The following is an 11,500-nucleotide window of genomic DNA, read 5'->3' on the forward strand; positions in this document are numbered from 1 at the left end:
GTTGTGTGTGAGGGTTGGGGTTGGGGGTTGGGGTGTGTGAGGGTTGGGTTTGAGGGTTAGGGTGTGTGAGGGTTAGGGGCTGTGAGGGTTGGGGTGTGTGAGGGTTGTGTGTGAGGGTTGGGTTTGAGGGTTGGGGTGTGTGAGGGTTGGGTTTGAGGGTTGGGTTTGAGGGTTGGGGTGTGAGGGTTGGGGTGTGTGAGGGTTGGGGTGTGAGGGTTGGGTTTGAGGGTTGGGGTGTGTGAGGGTTGGTGTGTGTGAGTGTTGGGTTTGAGGGTTGGGGGGTGTGAGGGTTGGGTTTGAGGGTTGTGTGTGAGGGTTGTGGTGTGTGAGGGTTGTGGTGTGTGAGGGTTGTGGTGTGTGAGGGTTGTGGTGTGTGAGGGTTGTGTGTGAGGGTTGTGTGTGAGGGTTGTGTGTGAGGGTTGGGGTTGGGGGTTGGGGTGTGTGAGGGTTGGGTTTGAGGGTTAGGGTGTGTGAGGGTTAGGGGCTGTGAGGGTTGGGGTGTGTGAGGGTTGGGGTGTAAGGGTTGCGTTTGAGGGTTGGGGTGTGTGAGGGTTGGGGTGTGAGGGTTGGGTTTGAGGGTTGGGGTGTGTGAGGGTTGGTGTGTGTGAGTGTTGGGTTTGAGGGTTGGGGTGTGTGAGGGTTGGGGTGTGTGAGGGTTGGGTTTGAGGGTTGGGGGGTGTGAGGGTTGGGTTTGAGGGTTGTTGGGTGTGAGGGTTGTGGTGTGTGAGGGTTGGGGTGTGAGGGTTGGGGTGTGTGAGGACAGAAGGTTTGGTTGAGCTGAGGTTTGCCGAGTGTAGAATGTGCGAGGGGTAGTTGAGTCTGGAGGTAATGAGAGGGTGGGTGAGGGTCTCGGTATCTGAGGGGCTTCTGGCTCTGAGACACTAAATTGTACAATGTCAAGTGCAGTTGTTCGGCCTGGAGCTGAGTGAGTTTGTTGATTTGTTCTCCTGTCCAGGTGCTGGTGAAGCAAACTTTGATGGTTTGGAATGTAACCCTTACCAGAGCAAGAAGCAAAGGCAGGAATGGGAGGTCAAAGCTCTCCTGGAGAAGGTAGGTGGCTTTGTATCAATCCCAGCGTCCTGTATCTCCACTCCGGATGTGGGGTGTTGTCACACTAACGACAGGACAGAGTTGCCCTGCGCTCCCTCCATTGTAACGCTGCTGAGACTCGCTGCGATGGAGATCGTTTCCCACTTTCAGAGAGACACGTCTCACCATGTTGCCCAGAAGATTGTGGTTAGTGTCCCAGTCAACCTGGCCATGCCCCCCTCCCATTACTGCCCCAAGGGACTGGACCAAGTGAATCACTTTTACCCTTAACCCTGTACACGTTACCGGTTAGTCAAGTGAAGGTCCTGACACGTGAGGACGCAGGAGAATGTCCATCAGCAGGGCATCTGCTGCATCCTCTGGATTCAGTGGGAGAACCATCACACAAACGCTCCTGCTCCTCCTAAAGCCATCTCCACAAGCATTCAGGGAACAGTCCGGCAAAACCAACTTCCATGGACTGGACACTGTGTCCGGATGTCTGAAAACCTCCTCCCCTGGCATCTCAACGTCCCAGCCGAGGACACAGACTCAAATGCTTCAAAGACTCTCTGACCCTCTGCTTGAGGAGCAGCAGCGTTGACATGAATGACTGCGAGAAGCTCGCTACCAAGCGTTCAAAACGCTGACAGTTTGTCCATCGCGCTTGCACCCCGCCTCGAGTCCTGTCTTAACCAGGAGGCAGAGCGACTACAGAGAAGGAGGGAAACAGAAGCTGACCCTAAACTCCGGATCCCACTGTCTCCTGGGACCTCCTGCTCCAAGTGCCGAAAGGTCGGTGGGCTGAGAGTCGGCCTCTTCAGCCCCATGAAGACCCAGGGCAGAAACTGGTGACCCTGTGTAGATGTCACCCTCAGTTCGAGGGACAGCCACTCACTGAAGGCAGGGAATGTCTTTGCTGACTCCTGTAAGCTGTGCAGTCTCTGATACGTGGGGTGTGCTGCAGATTGTTCCTGAGCCACCGACCTCCTCATTCACACAGCCTTTAAAGGCTGATTTCCACGCAGTGAGACTGTCTAGCTGCAATGGCAGAGAGCTGGATTCTGTGCTTCACCTACTGTCAGGTACAAGTGGCCCTTGTTCCACTTGGAAAGCTTTGGCCCAGTGAGGGCAGTGCCTCAGGAGGGAGATTTAAACCAATTAACAAAGCAATCGAGGGCAGAAATGAGCTATTTCCTACCCACAGAATATCATTCAGATCTGGGAGACACTGCCTGAAATGGGAATAGATGGAATTTACAGCACAGATGTGGCCAGCACAGCCTAGCTGGACTGTGCTGGTCTTCCTGCTCCACACCAACCTCCTCCTAGCCCGTCTCCATCTCACCCTGTCAACGTGGCCTTCTCTCCCTTTCTCCCTCATCTATTTCCTGCTGGAAATGGATCCACAATGTTCGACTCCCTGTGCTAGCATTCTCCCCGCTCTCTGTGTAAAGACACTTCTCCTGAATTCCCAGGTGGGTTTATCAGTGACTATCTTCAAAGGCCCCCAGTCCTGATCACCACACGAGTGGAAACATCTTCCCTCTGTCCAGCCCATCAAAACCTTTGCACAATATTAAAGACTTCTCTCAGGTCAGCCCTCAGCCCCTCTTTTTTGAGAAACGAGCTGCAGTTTGCAGATTCATGTTCCACAGGAGTTTGCAAGAAGGTCATGTTGGGTGTGGACAGGACTAAAATGCAGGATAGAGGCAGGGTAAATTGAACAAGTGTTTCAAAGGGCCAACAGGTACAATGGGCTGAATAGCCTCCTGGTGTGCTGTAAGGCGCAGTGAGATGGTGAGACAGCTGCTGCTCCCTGTGCTACTGGAACTGGACATCTTGTTATAGACTGTGTGGTACCTGCTGTCCAGTGGGTAGTGAGGAGTGTGGTGGAGATAGCATTACCAATGTGTATATGATAGAGAAAAGTACTCCAGAATCTCACTACAACGTGAAACTTGAACTGACGAACTTATATTCCGAATTCCGGGAAAGGATCCCTCAGACTGGAAGGGTTAGATCCTGCCAAAAATCAGGTTGCACCAGGATCACCAACTGAGTTCTGTTTTTCTATTTTTTACAGATTCAGCCTGAACTGATAACCTTGGACCCAGCCAAACTGGGACAGGTCGACTTCATCACCATGGATCAGAAACACAAAGAGCGAGTTCAGCGTCTGGTGAGTATCTGACTTACTGGCATCAAAACCAGCTGCCCTTCCATAATTAAATCAGAAGGTGCAGCACACCCTCAGTACTGACCCTCTGACAGTGCAGCACACCCTCAGTACTGACCCTCTGACAGTGCAGCACTCCCTCAGTACTGACCCTCTGACAGTGCAGCACTCCCACAGTACTGACCCTATGATAGTGCGGCACTCCCTCAGTACTGACCATCTGACAGTGCAGCACTCCCTCAGTACTGACCCTCTGACAGTGCGGCACTCCCTCAGTACTGACCCTCTGATAGTGCGGCACTCCCTCAGTACTGACCCTCTGATAGTGCGGCACTCCCTCAGTACTGACTCTCTGACAGTGCAGCACTCCCTCAGTACTGACCCTCCGACAGTGCGGCACTCCCTCAGTACTGACCCTCCGACAGTGCAGCCCTCCCTCAGTACTGACCCTCCGACAGAGCAGCACTCCCTCAGTACTGACCCTCTGACAGTGCGGCACTCCCTCAGTACTGTCCCTCTGACAGTGCGGCACTCCCTCAGTACTGACCCTCTGACAGTGCGGCACTCCCTCAGTACTGACCCTCTGACAGTGCAGCACTCACTCAGCACTGACCCTCTGACAGTGCATCACTCCCTCAGTACTGACCCTCTGAAAGTGCGGCACTCCCTCAGTACTGACCCTCTGACAGTGCGGCACTCCCTCAGTACTGACCCTCTGACAGTGCGGCACTCCCTCAATACTGACCCTCTGACAGTGCAGCACTCCCTCAGTACTGACCCTCTGACAGTGCAGCACTCCCTCAGCACTGACCCTCTGACAGTGCAGCACTCCCTCAGTACTGACCCTCTGACAGTGCAGCACTCCCTCAGTACTGTCCCTCTGACGGTGCGGCACTCCCTCAGTACTGACCCTCTGACAGTGCGGCACTCCCTCAGTACTGACCCTCTGACAGTGCAGCACTCACTCAGCACTGACCCTCTGACAGTGCATCACTCCCTCAGTACTGACCCTCTGAAAGTGCGGCACTCCCTCAGTACTGACCCTCTGACAGTGCGGCACTCCCTCAGTACTGACCCTCTGACAGTGCGGCACTCCCTCAGTACTGACCCTCTGACAGTGCGGCACTCCCTCAGTACTGACCCTCTGACAGTGCAGCACTCCCTCAGTACTGACCCTCTGACAGTGCGGCATTCCCTCAGCACTGACCCTCTGACAGTGCAGCACTCCCTCAGTACTGACCCTCTGACAGTGCGGCACTCCCTCAGCAGTGACCCTCTGACAGTGCAGCACTCCCTCAGTACTGACCCTCTGACAGTGCAGCACTCCCTCAGTACGGACCATCTGACAGTGCAGCACTCCCTCAGTACTGACCCTCTGACAGTGCAGCACTCCCTCAGTACTGACCCTCTGACAGTGCAGCACACCCTCAGTACTGACCCTCTGACAGTGCAGCACTCCCTCAGTACTGACCCTCTGACAGTGCAGCACTCCCACAGTACTGACCCTATGATAGTGCGGCACTCCCTCAGTACTGACCATCTGACAGTGCAGCACTCCCTCAGTACTGACCCTCTGACAGTGCGGCACTCCCTCAGTACTGACCCTCTGATAGTGCGGCACTCCCTCAGTACTGACCCTCTGATAGTGCGGCACTCCCTCAGTACTGACTCTCTGACAGTGCAGCACTCCCTCAGTACTGACCCTCCGACAGTGCGGCACTCCCTCAGTACTGACCCTCCGACAGTGCAGCCCTCCCTCAGTACTGACCCTCCGACAGAGCAGCACTCCCTCAGTACTGACCCTCTGACAGTGCGGCACTCCCTCAGTACTGTCCCTCTGACAGTGCGGCACTCCCTCAGTACTGACCCTCTGACAGTGCGGCACTCCCTCAGTACTGACCCTCTGACAGTGCAGCACTCACTCAGCACTGACCCTCTGACAGTGCATCACTCCCTCAGTACTGACCCTCTGAAAGTGCGGCACTCCCTCAGTACTGACCCTCTGACAGTGCGGCACTCCCTCAGTACTGACCCTCTGACAGTGCGGCACTCCCTCAATACTGACCCTCTGACAGTGCAGCACTCCCTCAGTACTGACCCTCTGACAGTGCAGCACTCCCTCAGCACTGACCCTCTGACAGTGCAGCACTCCCTCAGTACTGACCCTCTGACAGTGCGGCACTCCCTCAGTACTGTCCCTCTGACAGTGCGGCACTCCCTCAGTACTGACCCTCTGACAGTGCGGCACTCCCTCAGTACTGACCCTCTGACAGTGCAGCACTCACTCAGCACTGACCCTCTGACAGTGCATCACTCCCTCAGTACTGACCCTCTGACAGTGCGGCACTCCCTCAGTACTGACCCTCTGACAGTGCGGCACTCCCTCAGTACTGACCCTCTGACAGTGCGGCACTCCCTCAGTACTGAAACTCTGACAGTGCGGCACTCCCTCAGTACTGACCCTCTGACAGTGCAGCACTCCCTCAGTACTGACCCTCTGACAGTGCGGCATTCCCTCAGTACTTACCCTCTGACAGTGCAGCACTCCCTCAGTACTGACCCTCTGACAGTGCGGCACTCCCTCAGCAGTGACCCTCTGACAGTGCAGCACTCCCTCAGTACTGACCCTCTGACAGTGCAGCACTCCCTCAGTACGGACCATCTGACAGTGCAGCACTCCCTCAGTACTGACCCTCTGACAGTGCAGCACTCCCTCAGCACTGACCCTCTGACAGTGCAGCACTCACTCAGCACTGACCCTCTGACAGTGCATCACTCCCTCAGTACTGACCCTCTGAAAGTGCGGCACTCCCTCAGTACTGACCCTCTGACAGTGCGGCACTCCCTCAGTAGTGACCCTCTGACAGTGCAGCACTCCCTCAGTACTGACCCTCTGACAGTGCGGCACTCCCTCAGTACTGACCCTCTGACAGTGCAGCACTCCCTCAGTACTGACCCTCTGACAGTGCGGCACTCCCTCAGCACTGACCCTCTGACAGTGCAGCACTCCCTCAGTACTGACCCTCTGACAGTGCGGCACTCCCTCAGCAGTGACCCTCTGACAGTGCGGCACTCCCTCAGTAGTGACCCTCTGACAGTGCAGCACTCTCTCAGTAGTGACCCTCTGACAGTGCAGCACTCCCTCAGTACTGACCCTCTGACAGTGCGGCACTCCCTCAGTACTGACCCTCTGACAGTGCAGCACTCCCTCAGTACTGACCCTCTGACAGTGCGGCACTCCCTCAGCACTGACCCTCTGACAGTGCAGCACTCCCTCAGTACTGACCCTCTGACAGTGCGGCACTCCCTCAGCAGTGACCCTCTGACAGTGCAGCACTCCCTCAGTACTGACCCTCTGACAGTGCAGCACTCCCTCAGTACGGACCCTCTGACAGTGCAGCACTCCCTCAGTACTGACCCTCTGACAGTGCAGCACTCCCTCAGCACTGACCATCTGACAGTGCAGCACTCCCTCAGTACTGACTCTGTGACAGTGCAGCACTCCCTCAGTACTGACCCTCTGACAGTGCGGCACTCCCTCAGTACTGACCCTCTGACAGTGCGGCACTCCCTCAGTACTGACCCTCTGACAGTGCGGCACTCCCTCAGTACTGACCCTCTGACAGTGCCGCACTCCCTCAGTACTGACCCTCTGACAGTGCAGCACTCCCTCAGTACTGACCCTCTGACAGTGCGGCACTCCCTCAGTATTGACCCTCTGACAGTGCGGCACTCCCTCAGTATTGACCCTCTGACAGTGCGGCACTCCCTCAGTACTGACCCTCTGACAGTGCGGCACTCCCTCAGTACTGACCCTCTGACAGTGCAGCACTCCCTCAGTACTGACCCTCTGACAGTGCAGCACTCCCTCATTACTGACCCTCTGACAGTGCAGCACTCCCTCAGTACTGACCCTCTGATAGTGCAGCACTCCCTCAGTACTGACCCTCTGATAGTGCGGCACTCCCTCAGTACTGACCCTCTGACAGTGCGGCACTCCCTCAGTACTGACCCTCCGACAGTGCGGCCCTCCCTCACTGCTGACCCTCCGACAGTGCAGCACTCCCTCAGTACTGATCCTCTGACAGTGCGGCACTCCCTCAGTACTGACCCTCTGACAGTGCGGCACTCCCTCAGTACTGACCCTCTGACAGTGCGGCACTCCCTCAGTACTGACCCTCTGACAGTGCAGCACTCACTCATTCTGGGTTTGGGATGCTGATTTTGGAGAATTGTGTTCCTCTAGGTGGTCCTCACTCAGTGCAATCCTCCCTCTGCCGTGAATCCTAACAGCTCGCACCCTGACCTCTCAGCTCCAACCGCCAGCGTTAACGTTCTGCTCTTGTGTCTGTCCCACACTGGCAGGGCTTCGACCCTCTGGAGAAGAAGGCCTTTGAACCAAAGCACAAGATGAAGGGGAGGAGTTCGGCCAAGAACATGGAGAAGCGGAAGAGGAAGGTGGCGTTTGAAGAGCAGAGGGTGAGTGCCAGCTCTGAGAAAGGGACACTTTGACGGAGAGGCACAGAGACGTGTAACCCTTGTCGGCTCTCACTCCCACCCCAGTGTCAGCCCCGATAGCAGCTTCTCACTGCCCTGTGTGTGACAAACTGCTTCCTGCTTCTCGTTTTTAAGCTTCTGTCCCCGTGTTCTGCTGCTTTCATCCCCTCTCCAGTAGGAAACTCCTGACATGGAGAGAGAGAGAGAGATTACAGAATTCAATGGCACAGAGTCATCTGGGTTATCCTGATACACAAAATGGTTAGTGTGTAGCTGGGAAGGTGGATGGGATATTGGTGTTTATTGCCGGGGGAATCGAATATAAAAGTAGGGAAGCTGTACAGGACCATGGTGAGACCACATCTGGAATATTCTGTACAGTTTTGGTCTCCTTATTTGAAACCATATATAATTGTGTTAGAAACAGTTCAGAGAAGGGGCACTCGACTCATTCCAGGGTCGAGGGGCTTATCTTATGAGGAAGGGTTGAACCTGTTGGGTCCACACCCATTAGAGTTTAGAAGGATCACCAAATTTTAACAGCACAGAAGGAGGCCATTCAGCCCAGCATGTCTGCACCAGCTCTCCAACTGAGTATTGTGACCCTGTCTTTTCCCTGTATCCCTGCTCATTGTTTCTATTTAAATAACCATCTAATACCCCTCTTGAATGCCTCGATTGAACCTGCCTCCACCACACTTCCAGGCAGCGCGTTCCAGACCCGAACCCCTCGCTGTGGGAAAAGATGTGAGGAGTGATCTTCCTGACGCACATAAGATCCTGAGGGGACTTGACAGGGCAGATACCTGGAGGGTGTACCCTCTTGTAGGGGAGACTAGACCCAGGAAACAAAAGAGGTCTCTCTTTTAAGACTGAGGTGAGGGGGGGTCTGAGGGCCTCAGATGGTCGTTAGTCTGTGGAATTCTCTACCCCAGAGAGCGCTGGGGGCCGGGTCAGTGAATATATCCAAGGCTGAGTTAGACAGGTTTTTGACTGACGAGGAGACTCGAGGGTTATGGGGGGGGTTCGGGGAGGGGGGTGCAGACAGGGAAGTGGAGCTGAGACCACAATCTGATCAGCCCTGAGCTTATTGAATGGTGAAGCAGTCTCGAAGGGCTGAATGGCCTTCTCCTCCTCCTCCCAAGTTCCTATGTTCCCCCTCCTCCCCCCGAGCCCCATTTTCCAATTGGTTCACTTCCTGGTGGTCCAGAGTGAGACCTGAGGAGGGATTTGAAGGGAGGGGGTGGGTGGAGGCAAGAACTCAAGAGTCTGTGTGGAGCAGGGCGTTGGAACCACCTCTATGTTGAGGGGTTGGTTCCCACTCTTACACCGTGTGTGGTCAGCACTGAGCACTGAGCACTCTGCAAGCACGACATGGCTGCGTCCTGTGGTTCAACCACCCCGGGAACACCTTCAGCAGCAGCAGCAGCCTGCTCTGTGTGAGCCTCACGAGGCTCCCCTGCCTGGACTTAGACTTTACTCCCCTTATGTTGAGTACAGGCTTGCTGTCGTATTCACTGAAAGTTTTATAAATAATCACAGACACTTTTGACACTGGATTTCAAAAAGTAAGGTGACAGGAAAATTCAGTTCAATTCAATTCAAATCCAAGAGCATATGAGTCTTAAATATTAACAAATTAACTAACCAGTAAATGAAACGATAAACTCATTATAACAAAGACTTCGAGACTCAGCAAGCTGAAGCCTGTCTTAGCTGCTGCTGTAAGTAGCTCGTGGACAGAGCGGTCTCTCTCTCTCTCTCTCTCCTTTGATCCACAACATTCTCGATACGTTGGTGTGTGAACATGTTTCAGGTCGTTTTCACTGCACCCAAAGCTTTCTTCATGGTGATTATGACCAGGTCTGCAACCCCTGCTTTCCTCACCTCAGGTGCATGTGCTCTTGTGTTCCTGTTCCTGTTTTATAAAACAAGCAAAAGCACAGAGCAGCTGGATTATACCAGGCTTTTCACACTGGTGGAAATAAAAATCAACTTCCGAATGCTCCCTCTCCGCAATTACTTCATACCTGCCCTTTTAACCAGCCCTGTCATTCAGTTTGTTTTTTTTTATTGATGGATAAGATGTGGGCCCTTCTGGCTGGGCCCAGCATTTATTACCCATCCCTAATTGCCCCTTGAGAAGGTGGTGGTGAGCTGCCTTCTTGAGCCGCTGCAGTCCATGTGGTGTAGGTACACCCACCGTGCTGTTAGGGAGGGAGTTCCAGGATTTTGTCCGTGTGGTGTAGGTACACCCACAGTGCTGTTAGTGAGGGAGTTCCAGGATTTTGTCCGTGTGGTGTAGGTACACCCACAGCGCTGTTAGAGAGGGAGTTCCAGGATTTTGTCCGTGTGGTGTAGGTACACCCACAGTGCTGTTTGGGAGGGAGTTCCAGGATTTTGTCCATGTGGTGTAGGTACACCCACAGTGCTGTTAGGGAGGGAGTTCCAGGATTTGGACCCAGCGACAGTGAAGGAATGGTGATATATTTCCAAGTCAGGATGGTGAGTGACTTGGAGATGAACTTCCAGGTGGTGGTGTTCCCATCTATCTGCTGCCCTTGTCCTTCTAGATGGTAGTGGCCGTGGGTTTGGAAGGTGCTGTCGAAGGAGCCTTGGTGAATTCCTGCAGTGCATCTTGTAGATGGTACACACGCTGCTGCTACTGTGTGTCGGTGGTGGAGGGAGTGAATGTTTGGGGATGAGATGCCAATCAAGTGGGGCTGCTTTGTCCTGGATGGTGTTGAGCTTCTTGAGTGTTGTGGGAGCTGCACTCATCCAGGCAAGTGGGGAGTATTCCATCTCACTCCTGACTTGTGCCTTGTAGATGGTGGAGAGGCTTTGGGGAGTCAGGAGGTGAGTTACTCACTGCAGGATTCCCAGCCTCCGACCTGCTCTTGTAGCCACAGTATTTATATGGCTGGTCCAGTTCAGTTTCTGGCCAGCTGTGTACACATAAAATGGAGGTGAACATACATTTGCAACATGTCCCCAAAATATTTCTCGCCTGCAGATACATCATCAGAACTGTTTGTTTTTGTTTTGAATCTATTTGTTCAGAGCTCTCTGTGGCTGCAGCAGCGCTGTAATCCACCCATCTGTACAGGGGATTGATGAGAATAGGGAGCTCTGATTTCACCGCACAATAATCCACACCGTTTAACCTCCCTCCCTCTTCCTTTCAGGAATTAATCCGGCAGAGCGTCGAGGAGAAACTGAAAGCTCAGGAGGAACGGACTGCGAGAGAGGCGTCTGCCCCACGTGTGACCACAACCTTGGACCGCTTCCAAAAATAAACTGGTTGGAAAGCTTTGGAGTGTGGGAAGAGTCCACGTTCCCCGGATCCCCGCTGGGGGGTGTGTGTGTGTCTCTGTGTGTGTGTCTCTGTGTGTGTGTCTCTGTGTGTGTGTCTCTGTGTGTGTGTCTCTGTGTGTGTGTCTTTGTGTGTGTGTGTGTGTCTTTGTGTGTGTGTGTGTCTTTGTGTGTGTGTGTCTTTGTGTGTGTGTGTCTTTGTGTGTGTGTGTGTGTGTCATTGTGTGTGTGTCTTTGTGTGTGTGTGTCTTTGTGTGCGTGTCTTTGTGTGTGTGTGTGTGTCTTTGTGTGTGTGTGTGTGTCTTTGTGTGTGTGTGTGTCTTTGTGTGTGTGTGTCTTTGTGTGTGTGTGTCTTTGTGTGTGTGTGCGTATGTGTGTGTGTGTGTGTCTTTGTGTGTGTGTGTCTTTGTGTGTGTGTGTGTGTGTCTTTGTGTGTGTGTGTATGTGTGTATTTCTGTGTGAGTGTGTGTCTTTGTGTGTGTG

The 11,500-nt window shown here is 53.9% G+C and overlaps 1 protein-coding gene across 1 annotated transcript in view; it reads left to right on the forward strand.

Annotated features, from left to right (window-relative positions):
- Positions 1-11,180, forward strand: part of wdr46 (WD repeat domain 46) — a 163,304-nt gene extending 152,124 nt beyond the window's left edge. Inside the window, exons 13-16 of the mRNA XM_041213057.1 lie at positions 956-1,050; positions 3,116-3,211; positions 7,574-7,687; positions 10,891-11,180. Coding sequence (XP_041068991.1) covers positions 956-1,050; positions 3,116-3,211; positions 7,574-7,687; positions 10,891-11,001 — 416 coding nt within the window. The 3' untranslated portion in view covers positions 11,002-11,180. The remainder of the gene's footprint in view (positions 1-955; positions 1,051-3,115; positions 3,212-7,573; positions 7,688-10,890) is intronic.
- Positions 11,181-11,500: the final 320 nt, after the last annotated feature.

The sequence above is a fragment of the Carcharodon carcharias genome, chromosome 19 (assembly GCF_017639515.1).
Source record: "Carcharodon carcharias isolate sCarCar2 chromosome 19, sCarCar2.pri, whole genome shotgun sequence".
Lineage (NCBI taxonomy): Eukaryota > Metazoa > Chordata > Chondrichthyes > Lamniformes > Lamnidae > Carcharodon > Carcharodon carcharias.